Here is a 27275-nt window from a genome sequence, read left to right as displayed (position 1 = left end):
CGTATCTCGGTAGTAGAGCACCTATAGGTGCTACGCAAAAGGTCTGGGTTCAATTCTGACTCGAACCGAGTATTTTTATTTTTGTTTATTTGCATTGTCTTACTAAGTGCTTTCTAGGACTGTCTAATGCTTGTTAGAGTGTTGAGCGCTGGTGAGTGCTTGCTAGTGTTGGCTAGTGGAAGCTTACCTTTTTTTTGGCTAACAGTGCGCTAGTGTTGCGTAATGTTGGCTAGCACTGCATAGTCTTGGCAAACTCTCTGCCACTGCTATAGCTATTGCTGGCAATTTTGGTGAACTGCTGTCTGCCTTTGTAAACTCACTGGCTATGTTGCCTATATAACAGTTCCTCAAGTACCACACGCGTTCTAATATGACTCTGCCACTTGTAGTCAGGCGTCGCTCGACACCACCGGTATAAGCCAACGAACGCTGCTCGTGATACGCACGTCAGCGCACCGTTTCGGGCACATCTCCACTGTGAGCCGGGCGTTTGCGCTCGAATGTGAGTAACGTGATGTTACGCCGTACTATAAACTATGGCCTTTAGCTGTCACTATGTGTCGTCACAGTACCCGATAAACCCGTGTCATTCACGCAACTACTAAGATTACTCAAAGGCATGGATCCACCTTGTAACGCTTGTCTCAAAGACACACAATGTGGTTCATGCCGCAATGCGCGGGATGTGCCAAAATTTCTCCCAGTAGCAGAAACTTCTGCTTCTGAAGGTAGCTTGACTGGCACGGGACTTTGAATACACTGATCAACAACCACCTAAACAATGAGTCATTCCACGTCTTAGTTTCGGGCTTAAAAGTCAGTATTAACAGCACGCAGGATTCCTCCACTGGACTTACGCTGAGCTGCTGTGTGTTGCGTTCTGGCCGAACGACTGACGCATGGAAATGCCAGTCGCCGAGGGCGCCGCATCTGCATTCGGTGAGTGGCGTATTGGAGTTACTACTGCCTTAAGATCAACATCACGCATAGTTATGTATATTAATTATTCTCTCATGCAAAATGCGTGGGAGTGCAAATGTGCAGTTGAAGAACTTGCATTCCGTGGTAACTTATAAAGTTGAGTATACTTCGAATTGGCGAAGCCAGGGGATAGTTCAAGCCTGGGAATTCCTCCCCCCCTCTACAGTCGGCCACCCCTCCCTCACTTCGAAATAAGTTTCAAATGCGATGCACTTTTTTGCGTACTGCCGGCACTTTGAGTATCTATCTATCTATCTATCTATCTATCTATCTATCTATCTATCTATCTATCTATCTATCTATCTATCTATCTATCTATCTATCTATCTATCTATCTATCTATCTATCTATCTATCTATCTATCTATCTATCTATCTATCTACGTCTGGGTGCACTTGTGATCACCCTCTTAACTTGTGATACCTAAATTAGTATGGGAGGGTTAGATGGTTCGAAGAATATTATTCACTGGTCATAACGTGGGTAATGTCACAATCCAGTCGCGTACGTGGGCGGTTATGTGCCACAGATGATCTAACCAGGAACGGCGATAACAGACGAGGGTTTGTAAAGCATGAACCTTAAGAAAAAACTGGCATTGGCAACATCGACCCGAAGAATGCCAATAATACAATTCAGTGTCCCAGCAGTAATCGAACCCCAGTATTCAACGTGGTAACCAAGTATTTTACCACAGAGCCACGCAAGCTTTCCAAACTACTTCTCAATTAGACCCTCATTCGTGAAACATCCATTGTGGTTGCAGTGCTGGCTATCCAATTTTATCAACATTACATATGTACTCCTATGATCAGCCGTCACGTCGCGTTAATGTCAATTGTAGGTAGGCGCCATCTGCTAAAGTTGATTCATGTAGAAGTGCCCAGGGCTTTCATCTTCGCGAGCACGAGCACGTCATATCAACTTACCACTTCTGGTGTTGCTAATATCCATGTTGCTGTTAGCACCATTAGGCGAGTATAAACAACTGGTTATATAAAACATATGCAGCTGTTAAACGTATGTATTTGCGTGCATTTGTACATGTATCTATAGCGCCACTTTTTAACGTTTCGCCCAATAAACAAAATTAATGAAGTGACCTTCCATCGCATACTTCGCATAACATCTATTCCCAATGTACGTGAGATCTGCCAAATTTTTTTTGCGCGTGTGTGTGTTATAGTTCCGTTTTTGCTCTCAGAAAGTCGAGGCAAATCTTGTTAAACTCACCTGAAAGGCAGCGATGTAACAATATTTATTTCGGTATATGATAAAGATATGCGCTACTTCGGTATGTTAATGAAACCGGCCAAAGTGGTCGCTAGCGTGGACGAGGTGTTATACACGCATTCTTTACAATCACACACACACACACACACGCACGCACGCACAGGCACACGCACACGCACACGCAAACGCGCACACACACACACACACATACACACACACACACACACACACACACACACACACACACACACACACACACACACACACACACATGCGCACGTAAATCGCGCGTGGGTCATTAGATGGAAGGTCCTTCGTGCGGCTCTTTTCACCTCTTCCCAGTACCCACCTTCTATACAGCAAAAGGCCCCTGTGTGTCCATAAACGTACGCACCTGAATGCCCTAACAGAGGCCCGTTTCTTTAGCACGCACGCACGCCCCAGGTGTGTCATTGGTCTTTTCATTTAGATAGCGCTAGCATTGCGACAGTCTTCTTTGAACCGTTTCATTGTGTTCTCCCTTGCGTGGAACAGCCATTCGCGACTTCTTCTGTGCCTCAATGAGCAAGGAGATCCCCACCAGACAGATGTGACCGCTGGAAAGAATTCTTTTGACGCGACGACATTCAGCGCACAAGCAACCAGCTCGGCAACTGCTCTCCTCTGTGACGCCGCCTCAAGTGTCGTCGGGTTCATGTGTGTCTCACCTCGCACTTTTAGAAAAAAAAAAACACCGCCTAATATTGTGCCTCCTTGTTTTCTGTATCTTTTTTGTTCGAGAAAAGATAAACTTGCCAGAAAAGCCTTATATATATATAGTCCAGTAGATCTTCCGTGAGCGGTCACAACGTGGTTTATTTCGACGTTTCCGCCTAGAGTCTGGCCTTCATCAGGATTAAAGGTACAGTTTGTTGGTGCTCAGCTTTATACAATCTCAAATCAGAGGGAAAAGAAAGAGGAAAAGACAAAAAAAAGAAAAAAAAGAGAAAAAGAATATAAGGTGGACTCCCCTCGGGCGCCCCCCTTCCACTCTTCCTTCCACTTCCCCCTTCATCTCTCTCCCCTTTCTCCCCTTCACCTTTTTGATGTCAGCGGTCTGTGTATGCTTCCTTTCACTAACGCATTCTTCCCGACCAGACGGCGCCTCCTGGTACTACCGGTTCGGTGTGGGCCAAAAAAGAGCTTTTTTTTTTTTAAGGAAGTTCTAGGCCTTTAACTACTCGGAGCCCCGTCAACATTTCTTCGTAGAAAGAGGGGTGCCGCGTATTGCAGCAGAGGCTGGTAAGCGGGAATTTTAGGAAGTTTTAAGCTTTTAACTACCCAGAGTTGACTCTAATTCCCCGTGAAATCCGCGACCTTATTACGATCGCTCCCATACCACGAAATGTACACCCCGAATACAACAGAGGCAGGCGCCTTGCGCGGGCGACCGCCATTCTGAAGCGCATAGACATGGAAGCAGACAACGTCTCTTTCGTGGACGCCGCTGCCTATCGCAACAACCAAGCCTTCGCCGCGGTCGCGGTATCATCCGCGCAGCAGACTCTTAACTCAGCCACAGTCCTCACCCGAAACCCCGAAGTAGCGGAGCAAGTAGCTATAGGTATAGCTATGCTCGACAGCAAACGGGAATTCATCTACAGCGACTCCAGGCCGGCCATCAAAGCCTTCGAACGCGGAGTCATCTCCGACCAGGCGTTACGTATCCTGCGAAATGCGGACCCGAGTGCCCTGAAGCACCACACTGTCATCTGCTTTCCCGCCCATCTCGGCCAGGTGCCGGGTGCCCTATCCAACCTCAACGAGATCGCCCATGATGCAGCGCGCGCACTTACCGACCGCACTGCCACAGGGCAACCTCATCTTGCTGGGTTGGATACCAATCGGGATGCACCAATTACGTACAATGAAATTACAAAGCACTTTTACTTAGAACGCCGCATTTTTCCACCCCCACATCCGAAACTTAACCGACCGCAGGCATTAACCCTACGCCTATTACAGACACACACGTACAGACACGTGTTGGCTGTCCCTCCATTGCGGATGTCCATTGGGCGTCCCTCCATTGCGGATGTCGAGACCAAAAGCACTACACGACAGAACCACTACACCACTCCTCAAAGGGAAGCCTGCCGAACTACCAAACCGCGTCCCCCTATTGCGGACGCCGTAACTGCCTACGAACACGTTCGCCGGGAGCCCAACGCCGAAATCCTCCCTACAACGACGAAGGCCTGCCGGACATAACTACAACCTGCGCATCTCATCAGTGCTATCCCCTCACCCAAAAGAAGATAGACTTCTGAAATGTAAGTGCAGCTCATCGCTTCTCAGTTGCAGTGCCACTTTCCTTAAAGTACGAAAACTTGCTGACAAACGAATTAGACATGAAATGCATAAATCAACATTGCAAGTGTACCTTCGTGCTAGAATAGCCCCCAAGGGTATGACACTCTCTCTCACACCAGCCGCTACAAATCTAGATGAACACGACCAAATAACATGGGAAAATGTCCTTCTTGAGGCATCTTCTAAATTAACAGAAATCGCTCTGAATCACAGTGATAACAGGCAAAGAAACTGGTCGCTATGACCAACACCATTCTCCGCCACAACACTTTATCGAACGAAGAAATCACCCGATTAACAGAATTTGAACAGAATAAATACCAAGCCATCATGACCACAAAATTTCATAAACTCAAAAGAGACCCTGTGCCTAAACCCGCATTTCCTGATATAGTTCCTTATCACTACAACACCACAACCCGGGAAACCACTAGCGGTACAAACGAGCACCCGTCTAGGAACACACCCTGTGACACTGTGGTCTTAAACCTATCGGACACGAGCTTGTCACCTGACGAAGAAAAACTGCTATCTAAGGGACTAAGGTTCTGCCCGACCACAAAATTTTTAGATGAATTCCACTTGCTCCGAGACCTCGACAACTTCGCTCGAAGCTTAAGGTTGCGCGAATATTTCTTGGACAGGCCTTCTAACCCCGAAACAATTCACCGTCGTAAATCAAATTATTGGAAACCGAACAGTAATCGAGACAAGTGCTTGGACCTTTATATCACCGCAGTACAGAAAGATATAGTACACGAATACCACAGACAGAAAGGAAACCGAGAAAACTTGACAAAATCTGAAAAAATAAGTAGGAGAAATTTGGCATCTAGGACAGACATAACAATAAAATCCGCTGACAAAGGAGGAGAAATTGTAGTCCTTAATACGACCAACTACTTACAAAAAGCATACCACCAACTAGACGACTCAAGATTTTACGAACGCCTGCCAGGTGATCCGACAAACGAATACAAACGTATCGTATCAACAGAACTAAAGAAACTGTTGGATGCAGAAAAGATAACCAACACTGACCACAAACTGATACGAGCAGCATACCCTCGTCCAGGTCACTTTTACATCCTCCCGAAAATTCATAAACCTGGTAACCCAGGCCGTCCAATCATATCAGGCATCGGTACAATAACTGAACCCTTATCAGGGTACGTGGACAAACTAATAAGCCACATTCCATGCACCCTCGCGTCGTACATAAAAGACACCACACATTTTCTTCGAGACGTTGCAGGTCTGTGTGTGCCGAAAAACTTGTACTTGGTTACTCTTGATGTCTCTTCATTGTATACAAATATTCCTCACGATGACGGCATAGCTGCATTACAAAACATGTACACAAACCATAGACAATCTAACACCCCAGATTTCTTTGCCATCGCAACTTTCACGAGAATGGTACTCGAATTAAATTCATTCGAGTTCAGCCAAGAGTATTTTCGACAAATCAGCGGGACCGCTATGGGCACCAAAATGCCACCTAATTATGCTAACATATTTATCGGTAACCTAGAATCTGAATTTCTTGCACAAGGTTCCTTGAAACCAATGTTATACAGAAGATACATAGACGGCATCTTTCTTATTTGGACCCACAGCGAGGACGAACTTCTCAGCTTTATCGACACTTACAATGCTCTACATTCGAACATACACTTCACACACACACACTCGCAAGTAACCGTAAATTTTCTTGATGTTACCATAACGATAGAAGAAGAGAAGCTCTCTACAGTCCTATATCGCAAACCAACGGATCGACAATACCTCCATTACCAAAGCGATTACCCACGCCACTATAAAAACAGTATTCCATACAGCCAGGCTCACCGGTTTAAGCGAATCTGCTCTAGAGACGCTGACTTTGACACGAGCTCAGAGAGGCTAAAACCTATGCTCGAGAAACAAAAATACCCCCCACATGTAATTATTGACGTTTTTCAAAAAGCGAGAAAAGTAAAGCGTGAAGACTTACTTATGAAGCGGCCACAGCAAAAAGACCCACAACGAGCAAACCTCTGCTTGACTTACAGCACAAACTTCCCCAATGTAAACAAAATCCTTAAACGACATTACAAAATTCTGGAACAAAGTGAACGTCTGAAACGCGCATTATCATCCGCTCCAGGCGTCGTTTACCGACGACCACGTAATCTCAAAGACACTTGTCCACTTTCAAATTAACGCATCGCCCCCCAATAATTCATGCCGACCTCGTTTAAAGCCACGATGTCTTGTATGTAAGCACACAATCCAAGTTTTCGATTAACATACGAGGAAACCTAACATGCGATTCCTCTAATGTGGTATACCTACTCGAATGCAACGTGTGTGGTATGCAGTACATCGGACAAACAGAAACACCGTTTAGGATTCGCTTCAATAATCACAGAGCCCATGCGAAATCAGCCCCAAGTTTATCTCTACCAAGTTTACCTCTACCAAGTTTAACTCTACCAAGTTTAACTCTACCAAGTTTACCTCTATCAAGTTTACCTCTATCAATCTTCCCGACCATGCATTCTACAAACTATCAGTAACGCTCTTAGAGACGGGATTTAAATCAAATCGAGAACGTGAACAACGAGAGTCATACCTTATCCACCGATTTAACATACTCGATAGAGGATGAATGAGAATCCTGGTACACTTGCAGCGATTAAAGATTAGAAAACAATAACGGCAATAATGAAAATAGTAACTGAGTTAACGGCACTGCAGCTGCGAAGGGCACTGGACAACTCAAAACAATTCCGAGTGTAACTACTCTTCCTAAGTGCAGCTGTCGTCTGTTTTCTGTTTTATTTTACTACCCAATCCATTGTGCCATGCATGACATGCCCAACAGCAACCCTGTGCAAAGCCGGGAGGCCCCCACTTTACGCGTAATCCAGAAGCGGGCAAGGAATTCGCATTGCGCCCGCGTACCAGCCTCTGCCGCAACACGCGGCACCCCTCTTTCTACGACCAATATATATATATATATTTTTTTTTTATTTATTTATAAATACTGCGATCCTTCAGCTGAAAGATCATGGCAGGGTGGGAAAAAAAATGTTCGAGAATCGGTACATACAAAAAAATAATGAAAACACAATAAATCGTACGATTTGAATATACAAGGCGAAGGTTCACAAACGCTTATTTCAACAAATTTTTCGAGTAACATAACACATAATAACGCAACACGTAGAATACGGGTTATAGACTAACACAATAATTACAATAAAACAAATAATACAATGCAATGTGTAGTGATGGTTTAGGCGATGCTGTTTTCAAACAATGACAGTTTCTTCTGTAAAACGACATCATTTGTCAGGCTATTCCAGTCATTAATAGTTCTAGGGAAGAACGAATACTTGTGGCAGTTAATCCGTGAAGGTAAAGGAGTTATCGTTTTACTATGTCGCTTGCGAGTTGCGTAACCGGAAGAATACCGAAGAATGCCTGCATTGTCAACATTTAAATGACCATTTATTAATTGATAGAAAAACTTAAGCCGGCAAGTGCGGTTTCTGTCCACAACGGGTTGCAGACCGCTTTTTACCAATAATTCAGATACGGATGTTCTACCGTAGGAGTTATAAATAAAACGTAAGCCCTTGTTCTGCACTTTTTCTAATTGATTAATGTTACGTTTAGTGAATGGATCCCATATTATTACAGCATATTCCAACATTGGACGAATGAGTGTTTTATATGCCAACATGCGTACAGACGGGGTAGAATATTTTAAGGATCGCTTTAGAAAAAAAAGTTTCCGTAGACATTTACCTGTAGTTATATCGACGTGTTTGTTCCAGTTTAGATCATTAGTTATCCATACTCCAAGGTACTTGTATTCTGCAACTTCTGTAAGATTGACGCTATTTGTGCCGTACTGATAACATAAAGGATTTTTCTTTAGTGTTATTTTCATATAAACAGTTTTGTTGTAATTAATTGACATTTGCCATTCCTGGCACCAAGAGACGACCTTGTTGAATTGATTATTGAGCCTTATCTGATCTCCAGCAGTTGATACCTTCGTGTATAATACACAATCATCAGCATAAAGCTTTACACTTACAGAAAGGTCATTCATTATATCATTTATGTATAATAGAAAAAAAAGAGGTCCGAGGACCGAGCCCTGAGGTACGCCGGAATCCACAGGTAGTTTGCTGGAACAACTGTCATTAAATGAAACAAATTGTTGCCTGTTTTCAAGATACGCTCGTATCCATACTATAAGTTTCGGATTTTTCAAGATATATTGCAATTTATGAAGTAATTTTTTATGTGAAACTTTATCAAAGGCCTTTTGGAAGTCCATAAAAATGGCATCTAGCTGTTCACCTTCATTTAGTGCGGTAGCAAAATCATGGATGGTTTCAACCAGCTGTGTAGTGGTAGAATATCCACGTCTAAATCCATGCTGCGCTTTTGTTAGTACTTTGTGTTCATCAAGAAATGTAACAATCTGTTTGTGAATTATGTGCTCGAGAATTTTACAAGCTGTAGAGGTTAACGAAACTGGTCGATAATTTTTATTTGAGTTTTATCACCTGCTTTGTGTAGAGGCTTAATTCGGGCAATCTTCCAGTCCTCAGGGAGTACACCTTCGTTCAAAGACCTAGTATATAACACACACAAATATTTCGCGCACCACTCTGCGTACCGTTTTAAGAAGGCATTCGGTATCTCATCTGGTCCAACAGATTTCTTAACATCCAGATTTAGCAATAAATTAAAGATACCCTCTTCAGAAATAGTGACATCTGATATTGGTGGTAGGTTCGCATCGAAAGGTGGGAGATGATTATTATCTTTTGTATAGACGCTGTTGAAATAGTTATTAAAGGCCGTACAGACAGCTTTTTCATCACTCTCTAATTTTCCATCTAAAAGAAATACATCGGTAGAGCACGTGCCCGGAGTGACCTCTTTCCAAAATTTTCTTGGACACGTTTTAATAAATGACGGCAATTTTTCGTTAAAATACTTTTCTTTGTCACGAAAAGATTTTTCTTTAATTTCTTCACGTATATTGCAAATAGTTGTTTTTAAATTAGGACTGTTAGCCTTGTTCGACCTTTTTTTTAACCGTTTCAACTTTCGCTTCAGCTGTAACGTCTCTCTTGTTATCCAGGGATTGTGATTCTCTACTTTCTTTGTAATTAAAGGGATAAAACGCTGCACACAATCTTCAATCATTCTCTTAAAGCAAAGCCACAGATCTTCAACGCTACGATTACTTACATTGAAATGATCATATTCAAAGGCCAGAACATCAATTATAGATTCATCATCTGCTTTTGAAAAATTGGGAAATTTCTTCACCATCCTCTGCTGACTAAGTTCAACTCCCTTTAGCTTTAGTACCACAGCCTTGTGATCCGATATGCCATTTGTGACGCTGCACAACATGCTTTCTTTTATATTGCCACTTACAAGATATATATCTAGGATAGATTTCGTCCCCTGATCTATTCTGGTAGGGTCGGTGACTATTTGCGTCAAATCATATTGAAACATGATATCAAATATTTGAGTATCCGCAGCTTGACATGGGTCTGATATAAACGTTTCCCAATTCATATTTGGCATATTAAAATCTCCCGCTATGATTAATTTATCTTCGGTTTTTACGTGACAATGAAGGTAATCCTTAAGCTTTGCGATAACATCAAGGGAAGCATTTGGTGGCCTGTAAACGACACCAAGAAGATATTTAATATTGCCAATATACACTTTACAGAAGATGCTTTCTATGTCTTGAACGTCTGGCATTTTTACGACACGTGTATTATTCCTAAAAAGAAAAGCAACGCCCCCTCCCCTCCCATTTCGATCCTTACGGAACACTCTGTAATTTTTCGGCACAAACTCACTATCAAAAACATCATCTCGTAGCCATGTCTCAGTTAGTAATACAATATCTGGGTCATGTGCTAAAAGCATGCCTTCCAACTTCTCAGCCTTATTAACAATACTGCGGCAATTTACATTTAACACCACTAAGCATCGTTCATCTAGTTTCCCCGAACCTTAATTTGGTTAGATAACTTATATCTTGTATTCTTATTATCATCCCAGCAAAAAAAGTCTTCACTTATCGACAGCTCGGTGCCCTTCAGCTTGGAACACCTCTGCAGAATAGCTACCTTGTCTCGGTAATCGAGTATTTTTATAATTACTGGGCGTTTTTTGCCATTCTTTTTTCCCAATCTGTGACATCTTTCTATGCCCCTGACATTCACTCCCAGCTTTCCCTCAAACAAGTCCTTTTTTATTGTTTCAGTAAGGTCAGCAGTCGTTTCATTAGCTTCTTCCCCTAGGCCAAAAACAATCAAGTTATTTCGTCGACTTCTGTTCTCTAACTCGTCAATTTTTTTGACCGCGAATTCAAAGTCTTTCTCAAGCTGTGTTGCTCTTTGCTTTAAGTCGTTTACATCTGTTTTCAGTTCAATCAAAGGTTTTGTCTGTATTTCGACGGAACTCATCCTTTCAGTCAAGCTAGCAACTTCTTTTTCGATTTTTTCTTGTTTTGATAAGACACTGTTCATCATATCAGTGATGTGTTTTTGTCCTGAAAGAAGCTGCTGCAGTATTTCTTTATCTGAAGGGCCTGGGTTTGCTTCAATATCCCCGCAAACTAACAAATCCACGCCAAAAGCACAAATGCATGAAAAAAAGCTACCAAGTGGGCGTGGCAGCAACACTAAAAAGCGGTTTTCACTGCGGTAACATGGCGCAGGCAAGTAGGAACTAACCTGCACCACAAAGACGAATGGTTTGGTGAGCATTTCGCCCTGAGTGCCGCTGCCTGGCCCACTGAAGTTCGACGGAGGTACGTGGCTTCTTATAGCCGTTGGAAGGTCCGAGGTTGCTGACGTCACCGATGTTGGCGCATGCGTCGGAGTCGGGACTAAGGAAAGGGCGGCTTCTTCGATAAGACAACGGTGACCACGCAGCGGAATCTCGATGCCGTGAAGCTCCTTCCAGCCATGTGATGGGTCTGTCAAAACGGATTTATATTCAGCAGCTTCCGTTCCGAAGATGATCGCCACAACCTGCACCACAAAGACGAATGGTTTGGTGAGCATTTCGCCCTGAGTGCCGCTGCCTGGCCCACTGAAGTTCGACGGAGGTACGTGGCTTCTTATAGCCGTTGGAAGGTCCGAGGTTGCTGACGTCACCGATGTTGGCGCATGCGTCGGAGTCGGGACTAAGGAAAGGGCGGCTTCTTCGATAAGACAACGGTGACCACGCAGCGGAATCTCGATGCCGTGAAGCTCCTTCCAGCCATGTGATGGGTCTGTCAAAACGGATTTATATTCAGCAGCTTCCGTTCCGAAGATGATCGCCACAACCTGCACCACAAAGACGAATGGTTTGGTGAGCATTTCGCCCTGAGTGCCGCTGCCTGGCCCACTATATATATATATATATATATATATATATATATATATATATATATATATATATATAGTGACATGTAACCAACAATAATGCCAAGGAATGTATAGGGGAAGGTCTTAGAAGCAATGTAATGTAAATAAGAAGAAAGAAAGTTCACATGCTGCGTGACGCCACATCGGTTCATAAAAGGGTGGTCTACACTCGCCGCGGTGGCTACAGATGGCGCTGACTGACACTCCCACGTTTAAATTCACATAAAACCCAATAAAGTGGCTCGAGGGATAGCCGCCGTGTTAGCTCAGTGTCTAGAACATCTAACGTGCTATTCGAAAGTTGTAGGTTCAATTCCTGCTCACGGCAAGTTATTTTTTCACCCACTTTTCTTTATATTTACATTACAATTTGGTCTAATATGTTCGCCTATACTTTCCTTGGCATTATTGTCTGTTAGATCTCATTAATATTGTGTAAACACACGAAAAAACGAGCCCTTAGGTATACAGTTCTTTCCTTATATATATATATATATATATATATATATATATATATATTTACCTCATCGCGCCCGCAGCTTGTTTTCTGACGGTGCTCGTCGAAGCAGCTGTTGGCTTGTGCAGTTTGTGCTTTCACCCCTTTGGATTTTTTTTTTGTCTCCTCCGTTCGCCCGATATGCGGGGTTAAAGTGACGCCACTTTCACGCTCCCCTTGAATCCGGTTACGCTTGCCGCGTGCCTTGCTGCGTGCCTTGCTCTCCCGGCGGTCGACATTCCTGACTCCGCCTTCGCGGAATTGAGCATCCGTTTGCGCTCAAGTGATTCATCCGGGCGGTTCCATAATTGCGTGAAAACTTAAGGTACGCTGTTTCAAAATTCCTGCAAGACGAATGATAGCCACATACCTAGGGTTATTCGCGTGTTGCAGCGAGGAGAAAACGGTTGCGAATGTACATGTGCATACTTTTTTATTGTTCGCACACTGCAAACAATCAACTTAATACCATTTAAGGCCATTAGATTAGTGGGTCAGAGAAAACGTGAGTATGGCATAACGTTAAAGTACGTAATGTACGCAGCAGTGTGTGTTCGTGAGCACTCAGAGAAAACGAAAGGCTTCAGCTCTTCTATTTTGCGGTGTGTACACACATAATGACGGGAAGAGAAGTTTATTATGATAAGAAAGGGGAAATGTCAGTCTCAACAGAAAGTCCGCCCACTTCTCCGCATCGGGGAAAATGACGGGAGTAAAAAAAAAAAAACTTTTAGAGATTAACTGAACAAACACGAAAGTTGAGGCCTGAAAAAAAGTAAAAAAAAAACTGGCCTAAGCCGCGCAAGGCTTGAATTAGCGAAGCTGGACGATTCAGAAGACTAATCTGGTTTCTTCTAGGCTGTTGAAAGGCATTATCTAGGTGATTATAGGCTGTTTCTACGTTGATTCTCAGCTCAGAGAGTTCAGAGTTAAATCTCAGACTGTCACATACACGACACGGATGATCGAATTCCAGAGAAAGAAAATTGCTCTGAAGCCAAGTGTTCGCATATCTCGTAGCACGTCGTCGTTGGCGTAGGCCTTCCAGTAGTTTGGGATTTTCTCGAGGTCACCGTTTTCTTGCCCTTTAAACTCGGTGAATGCTGATAACACTGATAAGATTTTTTTTTTTAGTAATGTCAATTTTCGCATAATGCAACTTCTGACCCCGAAGCTATCGTGACTTTTGGCTGCAGTGTCAATTCTGGTGACTTAGCACACCACTTTAGTTAGTTGTGATGACCGTCAGCTACTAAAACATTCAAAACGGCTGCTTGTGCATCGCCAATGGAACTACTGTGCGGGGTGACCGAAGAAACGTCACAATATCTTGCGCGAGCACGTGGCGAGAAGCTCATACCAAAAGTTATTCAATCACATGAGTTGCGAAACTGCGTCCCGAAACCCGGACACGCCATTGGCCGACCTAGCGGGAGAGAGCCAATCGTCGCGCCATCTGGGAGCGACAATACAAAACGCTGCATCACCACTTGTGCATGCGCTTTTTTTCGGCAGCTCAACGCCACACGCAACACTGCCGTTGTCGTCTCAATAAATGGCCTCAGCTTGCACGGCGCACGCCGCCGCTGTCAGCTGTTTTCGCTCTGCAAAGTGCGTAATCAAAGCCACGTCAAAGCGTCAAGATTTATTTCGTCGAAGGTGGTGCTTGCAATTTCGTGCTACCATGGTTTTAACGCTGCGCCCTGATTATTTCTATTACTGCTCGCTTGCTCGTTTGAAAATGTGCGCTTGAGATCGATTGCTCACGGGAAGTTTGACGAATCCTTTTAACTGTTCCACTCTGTGGTTCACGATGTGTCTCACTAACACGACGGGAGTGATGGCCGCACAAACAAGACACAGATACGGTAGAGTGCAAAGCAAAGTGCAATGGTACTGATCAGTATAGTTACCGCGAACTGGCCGCTTTGTCTTGCACGCAGTGGTCAAATTCCACTAATCGCAAAATCAATCAGACACCTGCTGGGATACCATATAGTTATGAAAGCCCGATGACAAGAAAGTGGGAACTTGAACATTGCTATTCACTTGCAACTAGCACTGCAAGCGTTCTTTTCTCTTCAGGTGCTATGTTCGTGGAGTCTTTTCAACGGAACCGGCGTTTGCTGCTCGGGCAACTTCATCCGCTGCAGACTTACAGGTTCGATCCACCCGGATCCACGCTGCATCCCGCTTGCATCACGCCTTGCCGCTCACTATTTTGCCGAAATGTAAACATCGTGCGCTCGCCACATGAATCTGATAAACTACCGACTTCGCTGCACCGTTCATTATGCTGTGCTAGCTGTGTACCTACGACACGAACATACCGCTTATAGCCACGTTACTTCTAGCGCAATGCGGGAAACATGAAAAAGGACACAACATCAAGAGAACAAGCAGCTCCTCTGTCCTTTAACACGTCTCCACCACTGCGACAAAGTAACATGTTCAGCCCCCTTAGGCACCAACTCACCTAAGAACAAATTCTACGTGCTGTCATGCTGTTAGGCAGAATGCGGCGGCGCTCACAATCTTGCTAAACGCAAAAACACAAAATAATGCGTTTTCTGATCAGTATTGTTGTCAAGAGATGGCACTACCGTCTACTCACTTCCGCCATTTCAGCCAATGCCGTGTTCGGATTTTGATACGTGGAGCCTGTGGGGGGTTTCGCAACTCGTATGATTGAATAACTCTGCTCATACCGTGTTGTGACGTCAGAGTACACTTGGAACCAAAGCTAGGTTGTTAAATGATACTGTTTTCACTTTGTCAGGGCGTGACCAGTAAATTACCTGGGCTCTTCAGGGTTTTAGGCTTTCATTTTTTCCTCGGTCAATTCCCCCCCCCCCTTTTTTTTCTTTCAGGAAACGTAACGTCCATTTAAAGCCTGAAATTGGGAATACTATCATGCACACATTTGTTGATGGTCTTAATATATTATATTGTCGTCTTGTCGCAACACACTTTTTCAGACAAAGGTTGATTACGGAAACCTGATAAATAATTCTACAGCAATTGCCGTTCCGCTGCGATCCGCGGCCACATCAAAAACCACATGCCCCTTTCGTGACGTTTCTATAACTGAAGTGAAGGTGACGCGCATGCCGTAGTCGTGCCCATCACCACCTCAGAGCGACCGGCCACCGTCCCGGTCGATCTCATGACTTACAAGGTTGGCTACAAGGACCAGTCCATTGATCCTTATTAAGTTTCACGCACGAATTGTTTGTCTACCTGTCTGTCTACGTGTGACGCGCCGGTCATAATAATAATGTAAATATGTTATGTCTAAAGTTGTGCCTATATAACGAGCCTTCCGTATAAAAAGAAAAAACAGAAAAAGAAACAACTTTCTTTAGTCTTAGGCATATAAAGTTATGCGGAAAGTGCTACAATGAAACTTAATTGGCTCTTCTAATAGGAAAGCTCGGTTCCACCACAGCGCCCTCCTTCCTCCACGTGGGTCGAATCGGAAAGAAAAGGGAATTCACGACTGAAATAGATATGCTGTCTGCGGTTCTCAGCTTCTCTAGCGTAAAGGCGGGAAGCAAACAGTTTTTGGAATACGACTAACTCGCGCAGCCACGTCAGTGCCCTTTAAACAATGACGGCACAGGCTCAATTCACTAAAGTTACATGTAGGGCCGGCCTGGCGCCCTGCTCAGACTATAGGAGGACCGCACAGGCATACGCAAATCGAGTTATGCTTCAGTAGTCAATGGGGAAAAAAGAACACGCATGCTAAAAAAGGACTAAAACTACTACAAAATTTGAGGGACGCTTTGGAATCTCCTTCGAGAGTATACAGGACGCAAGAGCGTAATCAGGCCCTGTTCGCATTGCCTCCTTATCATTCGCTTGCCACGCTTCGCTTCTCCGTAAACAGCTAAACTGTCCCACGAGGGGACGAACGTCTGCGCGCCTGAGAACGGGCCATTTCAAACTACCTATACAATGTCTACTGAAGGTAGAGTTTTGAACTGTCCTCTATGACATAATGCTTGAGAGTTGGTGAAGCGCCCTATACAGCTCCGTAAGGAAACACGCCATGGTGGGGGGGGGGGGGGAGATTATGACATTTTGCCCTTTCCGAATTTTTGTCGATGGTACTAAAATAATGTTACACGCCTTCACAACGACCATCAGTTGCCAAAACGCCTTGTCGGTGCGGTTGTTGATAATAATTATTATGCCCGTCTGCTTCGTATTTACTTTAAACCAACCTCTCGTTCAGCAATTCACGTATTTTGACGCCTCGTGTGATTTTATGCTTCAGCCACGCAAAATCACATGTGTTCATGACACTCCTCCCCAAAGGTCGCGGGTTTGAATCTCGGCTGCGGTAGCTGCATTTCCGATGGAGCCTGAAATGTTGTATAGGCCCATGTGCTCAGATTTGGGTGCACATTAAAGAACCCCAGGTGGTCCAAATTTTCGGAGCCCTCCACTACGGCACGTCTCATAATCATATGGTGATTTTGGGACGTTAAACCCCACATATCAATCAATCAAAATCAATCATGACACTCCTCGCTTCACACAGCATTCACATCGTTTTCCTTGTTTTTTACAAAGCGATTTCGAGGAGCAGAAGTCCTGAGTTCGATTACCACTCGAACAGACTATTTTTTAGTTATTTATTCACTTGCGTTCTAAACAATTCTCTCTGACAACGCTGACATTTTGCTCACAGCCAACGATGATGACAGTGGAATTTTCGCGAAAGCAGCTGTTTAACACTCTCGCTTCAAAACTATCAGCATGAGGACAGCTTTCCAGCATGCGCTGCTAAGTTGCGGAAAGGCAAGTAACAGATAAATGATGTCTGGTAAACAATTAAAAGGCAACAAGAACAAAAAAAAATTACTGTTTCGAAGTTATGCGCTTTACTGCATGCGTCGGGCCCAAGAAGATACTACAGGGAAGTGGTTACTCCACAACGTAAGGGCTTTCAAACAGTCCGTCTGTTCTGTTAAATTAAAAACAAATATTCATTCGTAGCGAGGGTATCGTTCTGGCAGACTTGATGCCTTTAGGTGGTATGCGAGAGATTCTTAGTCAATTATCCATCCCGTGAAAGGTTCACGCGCTGCAGACGCCATCGGGCAAAACTAAGAGCGTTTCACATTCGCCGTAATGATTACGAGCAGCGCTAACACTCCCATGTTTACGTGCACATAAGCAGCCGATAAAGTGGTTGAGGCGACCACAGTCGTTGTAACTCAATTGGTAAGGGCATCGGGTGCTTAATCTTAAAGTTGCAAGTTTTCAGGTGCGGTTCCTGCGGGTGGCGAATCACTTTTTCTTCTACATCACTTTCTTCTGGTCCATATAAAACTACTACAATACACTTAAGACAGTATAATTAACGGTCTCTATACAGCCACTAACCTTACTATGCGCTGGTTTTCATTAAGATTGGTTCGAACAATGAAGACAGCCCTCGAAAGTTTCTTCATTAAAGACCCGCGTAGTAGAACAGCCATCACTCATTAAATAACAGATAAATGCAGCGCCCGGTGAAGTGCACCTCTTTCACTATACGTGCAAAATTCACCTCTCGCGGACAAAGTGCGCAAGTTAGAACGCCTCAGGAGCCACATTATACGGTAAGTATCGCAACATATGCGGTATTTCGTAATCTTTAGTAGACGTCGGTGATCACAGTCGAACATCTTCGGGCATTATACTATGCTTACAGTTGTAAGCTTCACTACTATCGACCCGTATTCACGGGCCAGATCGGGGTCTGAAGAAATTCCTAAGGACAAACTCTATGATGAGTTGCAATGAAGATTAACCATGAATTGTTATTACCATCAGTCACACGTATTTTTATGAACAAATATGCTTTGTAATTAGTCCATTTACCTTCTCACAAATTACTGATGCTGTCAGTGAATCTATCTATAGGTTTTAAGTACATCATACGTCATCAAAGTGCGCGCGTCGTGTAAACGACTTCATAAAATAAACGACAGAACCCCAGCAAACCGAGTTCGTCATACACTTTTTGCATTGATTGGACAAATAGGTAAGGGAGTTAAAAGAAAGCTTTTTTAAGTATATTTTCGATACCACTGCTCCAGCTAGAAAGTCTGCATAATGGTACTATATTCTGAGTTTGAAATGCAAAATTACGATGAACAATTTGTCAATATGAGTGCCATCTAGCTGTATCATTTCACTACTTTTTGCTATGTGCCGTGTTGCTTTCTGCTTATGTAGATTTCTCGGTTTTAACTGGAAGAGGGGTTTTTATTGCTGTAATTTTGTGCAATACCAGGGAAACTGCAGTGGAATGTAGGCGGCAGGTGCATCGATTAATCCTGAACTCTTACGTGGTCACGTTCATCTTGTCGCGGGCATACTCCTGAGACTAGTGAAAGCAAATTGCTCGTACGAGCTATTGAGCTATAACATGACCCTAAAGCGCACTGTGCTAAGCTGCTCGGTCATGTATCATGGCGTCTAATCTGGTTCGCGGGCCGTCCTTCCACAAGCTTCGGTACCTCGTCCAGCTTAATAAGACAGCGAGGCAGAATAGACGAAACTATAGATTGTGATCAGCCTTTGTTCAAGCGTGGCGTGCGCTCCTATACAAGGCGGCGGACACGAGATTCGCACGATTGTTTTTCGAGCGGAGCGCACGCCGGATCGTGACGGTGCGGCACCTGCCTGCCGTCCGATCACGAGTTCCTACGCCAGGTGCACTACAGACCAGAGCACGGAGCCGCAGCATGTACAGTGCGCGTGCAGGGGGTCCACTGCGTATAGGTTCAATTTGGCTCAGCTCCCCCCCCCCCCACTCCCCTCAATACCTCCACTCTATATATGCACTTGCACATTTACGCGAAGATATTGGGCGCTAAGTTAAGCAGTGTGGCGTATTATTGACAACGGCTACCTTATTAGCCAAGTAGGTGCCCGAAAGAGTGCCAAGTAGGAGCCTGAAATACTTGTATAAGTAGATACACATACTGTATATTCAACTAGTTCAGATTTCTCACGTCCGTGCAAACAAGGACGCAACGAGTCACTATATACTAAAGACGATGATAAAAAAGAGCGGCAAGGAGCGTGCTGGTATGTCGGTGTTTGTTGCAGTATATACCTTTAGTGATTTGGTGTATATGATGGATGTCGACAACCGTGCATATTTGGCTGTACTCCCAGCACGAGAAACGTCCAGAGATTTGTTTATGATATTCGCACAGCATGACAGTCAGCCTTTCTCTGGCGAACTGAAACATCGGACCAGGACGCGTCTTCATAATAGCGTAGGAATCACTTCCAGCAATAGTACTGGACTGTAAACGATGGTCACTATCAACACCACTTTGGACATTGCTGAGTCCGAACGTTATCTGTGAGGTCGAAGACATACGCAAGAAAGTGAACACGGCGCCTTTTGTGGTCATAGAAATTGAGCTGTATCATCTTCATTCAAGGCGCGAGTATTTTTATATGAAGAAGCTCCACCCGCTGATAATAATTGTGGGGGTTAGCGCCCCAAAACCACGCTATGATTATGAAAGACGCTGTGTAGTGGAGGGCTCCATAAATTTAAACCACCTGGGGTTCTTTATCGTGCACCTATAATCTAAATGCGCCGGCCTCAGACATTTTTCGCCTCCATCTAAAATGCGACTGCCGCGGCGTAGATTCGATTCCGCGACCTGCGGGTAAGCTGTCAAGAACCACAAACCATCACGGCGGGTTTCCAACCGATGTGATCGTCATACCAGATCCCAGAGAAAAGATAGGGTATGAATTATTACATAAATCTTCGTCAACGGCATCAGTAATAGTGAATATTTTTGAAGCACTCATATTTGTCTGTGATCGTTTTGAAGCATGTCAGTGGATCGTATGCAGAGATAGCAAATCCGGCCTTCGGATCATCAAGCATGCTAAATCACCTTTCAAAAAAAGTGCGAAATAGGCCACAGCATCACAGAAACTGGGGAAGTGGCCATTGCCAAGTTCTTTTTTTTATTTGTTTCAGTTTTCTATCTATCTTTCATTTGAGCCTCTTCTTGAACCACCAGTCTTTGTGTGTGAGTGCGTGTGTCTGTTTGTGTGTGTGTTCTTGTGCGTGTGAAGTTTTGCACAGAAAGCACGTTAGAACGGAACAGCGCCAACTCTTAACAACTGTCCTCTATTTTTCTCGCTTGGTCGTAAAATCTAACAAAATCTAGTTATTGTTCCTGTGCGACGGCACATGTGGTACAGTCCACAGATCACGCTCTTCAACTTTACTTTCCTGGGTGATCCGCCAGTGAGGATATAAATGAATGCTTGAACCATGAAGGTCCTAGAAGGGCGCTTGCATTCACTACAATTTCTTGCTTTGCATAGAAAAACTAACATGCAATTTAACGTAGCCAAGGATATTATATAGCCAGATGTACATTTTATAGAAATAATATTATTGATCCACAATCTTTTTAAAATATTCTTTTATTATGATCTTTAAAAATGATTTTTAAAATGACCTTGCAGCTTCTGGCAGGAGTTGATTTAACAGCGGCAGTATCTGGCTTTAGTAATTGTGTGCAGTGGTATTATTGGGGATGCGGTGCTTTTCACGCTCGCTCCACATCAATGAAAGTTCAGCTGATTGCTAGTTGGTTGCTAGGGGCTGACAAACTGCCTCAGTGCACGTCGCATGAGTGACTGTGCCAGTTCAGTTTAACCCCCCCCCCCCTCCTCTTTGAAATAAAAATGCAAGAAATTCCTTGGAAAAAAAGGTAAAAAAATACCAGCAACTGTATTCAGATTTGACATCTTTATTTCCGAACCGAAACCCTGCATGATACCTCTGCTATGCATGAATGATTGCTGATCAACGTGGTTTGGGTTCAACGTGCTTACTAGGACGTATCTTATTCACATGTGCAGCAAGAAGTTTAAAGCGTGAAGGACGCGAATGATGTCAGGCACTGGTTCACTTTACAAAAGCGTAAACGTTGAAACCGTCAAAGAAGCAAAAAGAGAGCACTTCTAAACAAAGTAAAAAAAGCAAAAGTCATCGTGATGTCGTTATCTACAGAAAAATTTTAAACATCTGCAGTTAAGTCTTTTGCCAGCTAAAACCATTTCATGCCCGAAAATCTTTTGGTTTATTGCTTCCTTCGATGCTGTAGGACTTGACCAACAAAGAAGAGATATAATTTGACAACAGGTTACTAGTGGCCGCGACTGCTATTAGTGGAGTAAAAGGGATTCAGAAAAATAATGAAAGGTTAATGAAATCCAGCCCAGCTGCCTGCTCCACCTATGGTGGAAGGGTAGGATAAACCGCAAGCCATGTTTAAGGTATTTGTGCGGTTTCGCGCCTGGTATAACGTCCTTTCAGGGACACGAGCTCTGTCTTCGTGTCATTCACTTCATTTTCACTGAGCATCCTCCGTATAGATAACGTGGAGGCTTCCACTGATCGTCGAAAACAGCAGGCCAGTTACAGACCGTCAGAACGCGTGTAAAATACATTTGTCCGCTTTGCAGTATGCCACAAGCCTCGATGGTACATTGTCTTGTACGCTTTGCCCCATGCACCCTGACCTCGGCGCACGCAAAAAAAAGTAAACAAATTCGTGTTAGCTGCACTTGTATGCAGGGTCCGCACTCGAGCAACATAGAAAGACAGTGAAAAGACAAACAATTGGTCAGGTATGCGAGTGATGTAAGGCAGCTGCATGTCCACAACGAGTACGTGGCGACGTGCTTCAGCTTATGCGAGTTCCAGAGATAATACGTGGTGCACGCACCGGTAATAGCTTGCGACGAATCATACAGGAAGGACCCAAGCACCGTTGCAGATGCTCGATTATTGTTCTTTCTTTTTTTCTTCGTCGGAAGCACCTTACACGTCATTTCGCCTCGGCTAGGGTGGGCGGGTCCGTCCCCGGCCGGACGCGCATTTTCTCCGTGAGCGCGCAACCTTGGAGGAGCGCGCATTTACTTTCCGCCACTTTGGGCATCGCGCCGTCGCGACGACATCCACATCGGATAGGGTGTGCGAACGGCGCTTGCGGAGGCCGGCTGTAGCGGTATACAGTTTCTTTGCACGTGCACGGTCCCGCAAGCAAAAGCACGCGCCCAGTTCTCGGCGGATGCACAGCAGACGTGCCGGTGCGTTGCTGCTGTCTTCTGACACGGGCACGAAGCGGGAGACATTGAAAAGTACAATGAAAAAAATAAGAAAAAATATTACCACCGCGGCGCCGATACGCGTCCGATACAGTCAGATGGCCCGAAGAAAGAAACAGTGGAAGCGTCGCATATAGGTCACTTCACAAACCCGCTGACCTGACAGTTGCATTTTTGCTTATCAACGTTTTCTTTCTTTCATTCCTTTATTTTTAACGAGTCTGCGGTACAGTGAACGTTGGTTTACTTATACAAACTGGTGCATGCTTATTGGTGAGTTTCCGTCTGATAGATATTGCATTGCTGCGTAAGTGTCTCGGTGATACGTTTGGCGCCACTGTTTTCTTTTTCGTATGTTGAAGTCATACTGCGTGAGTTACCTTTCTTTCTTTCTTTCTCTCTTTCTTTCTTTCTTTCTTTCTTTTTTTCTAAGAAAATATGAACCAGACAGAAAAATTGGAAGTCAGATACATAGAAAAGTGGCAGATACAACCTACAGTGAGATTCAATGATATGTGAAGCACAAATAAGGAAATTTGATATGTCCCTTCAAAATCAGCACAACGTTACGAGACGGACGTAAATTTTGCCCGTACATGACTTCCATGACATGATTATCATGTTTGGACGTGTCATTTACCTTTACCGTCTATTCAGGTCAGGTGGTACCAAATTTAGTAGCTAGCAAAATGGCCGCGAGCGCTCTATGAGCGTAGCATTTAGTCATGTTTTTACATGACACACATCTCATGGTTATCATGCTTGCACCAGTCACACACCTTCGTCACCCATTCACGCCACGTAATACCACATTTGGTACATACGTGAAGCTAGCGAAACGACCGCGAGCGCACCATGAGCGTGGCGTGTAGTCATGACTTACATGACATGCATGTCATGATTTCCATGTTATAGGGTATGTCTCTTATGTTCATGCCACATCATACCAGTTTTGCAATATGACATGTGAACGAAACCACCTTCAGAGCAGCAATGCCATGACATGTAAATCATTACATTAATGACACACATGCCACGGTTCTCATGTCAAGACTAGTCATTTATGCTCATCATACGCTCGTGTTGTTGCATACCAATTTTGGTATAGATACCGTTATTGAAACGGTCGGGAGAACTTAAAGTCGTAGGTGGCTAGATAGATAGATAGATAGATAGATAGATAGATAGATAGATAGATAGATAGATAGATAGATAGATAGATAGATAGATAGATAGATAGATAGATAGATAGATAGATAGATAGATAGATAGATAGATAGATAGATAGATAGATAGATAGATAGATATGCTCAAAGACACCAAAGTTCGTTAAGAAATGCTTAGCATTTAAAGCAAAAATCCCACCTCACACTGTTCTGAATGGAATATTCAGTTATTTAAGGGTTGGGTGAATGTCGGTTCTATTACTCATACGCTGGCAGCGTGTTAGCGGAGAAAGAAGAAAAGAAAGCACAAGTGTACGCCAGCTTGGAAAGAATTTTTGCTCCGGCGGGCCCGGGAGGTGGCAGATAGGCTGAGCCTGTTTGCTCCAACGTGGGACTAAGCCGGGTGCGCGACGTTGTAGTCCTGGTGATGAACCTAATAAAAGTTTTCATTTGTTCATTCTTTCATATTGTAATTTCAGGAATGTTGCTTTCATTCTACTTCGTCATAAAATCCGCAATAAACTTTATATAGTCTGTCAAAGCTGCAACTGTATTAAGGTTAGATTTTCGTCCAATCAGCGCACTGCAGAAATTCGGGATAAAATTGGTGATATGAGGAAGACCCCGCCACACAGCTTCTATGTGCGCACTCATTGAGCACAATATAGCTTCAACGCAACAGCGCAGCTTTCAACGCATGCTCTCACCCGTAAGCATTCTCACTCTTCACCATCTTTCAAAAGTTGTTGTCGCTTCCTTTTTTGCTCGAACAACGAAGACGTTCACTCCTGGGCTCATGATTACCGTGAATGGTGAAGTTTCAACATTATATCCGGGGCAGAGCTCACGATGCTTTTCTTTCACTTTTTTTTTTTTGTCATAGGCAGGGCGCGTTCGGAGGCGCCATGTGCGGTATCGCAATCGGGTGCATTTCTTCGCATACGAGCGATGCTAGTCTGAAACAGTTTTCTAAGACTATACATGCATATCGTGAACACCATGCGTACTTGTTGAAACGTCTGATTTGCTGGAAGGGAACCACTCAACATGGAAGCAACCGCTGCTTATAGGTTAAAGCAGGATCACCGTTCATTTCAGGTAATGATGACGAGTGGTTTTTGGCCCCCTTCTCTTATAATAGTGAGCTTCATCCATCTTGCATGATGTGGGCGGAATATATGGCGCACAAAGCGTACATAAGTTTATATGAAGCATTATTTGTGTGTATACATAGTATGTTATGCGCCATGGTAGATGACTAATAGTAAAAAACACATGTCCCGTATTCCGGCTTCCTTTGACAGGGTCATTGGTCCGTAGTCCAAATGATCACGTTCTTCTACCTCAAAGAAAGCGAAATCGGAACCTTTGTCGTATAAGACGAGAGCCATTTCAGTTACCTCTCCACAGCTTCAGCTTGTAATTTTAATTCACGCCGAATATCCGCTATTAAGTGCTCGCAGCATGCAGCATTTCGTGAGCAAGTAAGCGAGTGAGAAAGAGAATATATATATATATATATATATATATATATATATATATATATATATATATATTATAATGTGTGTGTGAGAGAGAGAGAGAGACCGAGACAAAGAGAGGGGTAGACCACGGTCATCGAGTGACCACTCATCGCAAAAGCGGATGACTGTTGGCGAGCTGTCGTTCATTGCAGTAGCCCCTCTGGGCTCCGTGCCCGGGGCGGGAGGGCGCCCAACTGGGGGCAGCCTCCCGGAACCGAGAGAGAGCACGCTCCTTTCATCTCTCCACCACATTACGCCTCGGTTTCCGGTGCTGGCACGGACCACGACAAGAACGGGCAATGTGCGGCTGGAATTCGAGCGCGGAACAACGGGCGCGTCAGGTTGCCCCATCCGGCGAGACAATGCCTGCGAGGATCCCGTCGTGATGCTTCCCACGCGGTTCGCGTCTGCAGCGTATGCTGTGACGAGGGAGCCGTACGCGACCGCAGCCGCGCGGCATTAATATCGTTCCACGTATTTGTGTCGCAGCCGACGACAACTTCGGCCGATAAGGTGCGCGAGGGGACGCGAGCTCGCAGACAGCGAGATTCGACGATTCCTCTGAGGGTCAAGCGGTGCGGCAGATATAGCCGCCTATAACAGTCGTGATTACATTTTGTATTCCGATTACAGCTGAAAAACTATATCGCATGCTTTCGTGTGTGCCTGTTACTCGGGAATCAACACTCAACCACGCCACTGATATGTGGGTAATTTTTTTCGTTTGATACCTGCGTCCACGCGAGATGTGTTATCGATAACACGAAAAACGCTGGCTGTTCATGTTTGCCATCATACGGCATGTGCGCTCAGTGAAGTGTTTTGGCATTTGCTAATGCAAGAATCACGGTATTCTCTTTCGGCAAGTGAAAACAGAGGGTTTCACTTTTTTTCGTTTTCCTTTCTTTATTTTTTGGTTTCCGCTGAGCCCCCGAACAGTATCTCCGCAAGCAGAATAGAATTCGGACATGGTATTTGACCAAGAGTGCAAGCAGTGTTAGCCGCTGCAGAGGGTGCGTGATGTAGCGCTCACCGCAAATTACAGGAAAATAGAGAGAAGAAAGGAAAAAAAAACTGAAAGTTTAAACAGATGCAAATACGGTTGGCACTTCCCATTGGGTGAAACTAATAAAGGAGGCGTAGCTAGAAAACGAAGGGACGCAAATTTTGCCAGAGGAGCCCGCCCGTAAACGTGCACATCTATAGGTGTGTGTGAGCGTTTGAAAGGACTTGATAACATCGTGACTGCACTTGCTAAACATTTCTACGTGGTCGTGCTTAAGCTAAAAAAATACCACTTCTCCGAACAAGCCTTCGAAACAATAATGATTCTCTGAAAGTAAGAAAATGTGTAACTGCGCATAAACATTGAGCGCGTGTTCACCGAGTCACCTTTCTGTCGTACTTTTACTCTTACATCTGGATGCTCTTTGCGTATACGTTGCCAGCCTCGCACCGCCATTCCGGCGCCCGTTGTTCGCATGCCTCTCTCCCCTTGCATACCTTTTATCACAACATCACCGAATAAACGTGCGCAAGTGCTCACACCTCCAGTAGACATCACAGGGCTAGTAAATGTGGCTCCATCCAGTGACTGTGACGAGAGTAGTAACAATGTCATTAAGAGAAATATAAGAGAGAGAGAGAGAGAGAGAGAGACTTGCTGGTGCGATGCACCTGAGCAACTTTTTTTGTTTAGGCTGCCACAGGACAGCACCGCGCCACAATGCAGCAAAGCCACGGTCCCCGTCATCTGTATATCAAAGAGAGAGAGAGAGAGAGAGAGAGAGAGAGAGAACCATTTTTTTATTAGTACCCTGGATAGCTGCCTGACTACACGCCTGACATGTTAGTCGAGATGAAATTGGTAATGGTGGTGGTGGTGGTAACATCTTTATTAATA

The 27275-nt window shown here is 44.3% G+C and overlaps 1 protein-coding gene across 1 annotated transcript in view; it reads left to right on the top strand.

Moving 5' to 3' along the window:
* The first annotated feature begins 884 nt into the window (after positions 1–884).
* vari (MAGUK p55 subfamily member vari) overlaps positions 885–27275 on the top strand; it is a 134397-nt gene continuing 108006 nt past the window's right edge. Inside the window, exon 1 of the mRNA XM_075876961.1 lies at positions 885–939. Coding sequence (XP_075733076.1) covers positions 900–939 — 40 coding nt within the window. The 5' untranslated portion in view covers positions 885–899. The remainder of the gene's footprint in view (positions 940–27275) is intronic.

Source organism: Rhipicephalus microplus, chromosome X (assembly GCF_043290135.1).
Source record: "Rhipicephalus microplus isolate Deutch F79 chromosome X, USDA_Rmic, whole genome shotgun sequence".
NCBI lineage: Eukaryota > Metazoa > Arthropoda > Arachnida > Ixodida > Ixodidae > Rhipicephalus > Rhipicephalus microplus.
This window is presented reverse-complemented; position numbering and strand designations above follow the sequence as displayed.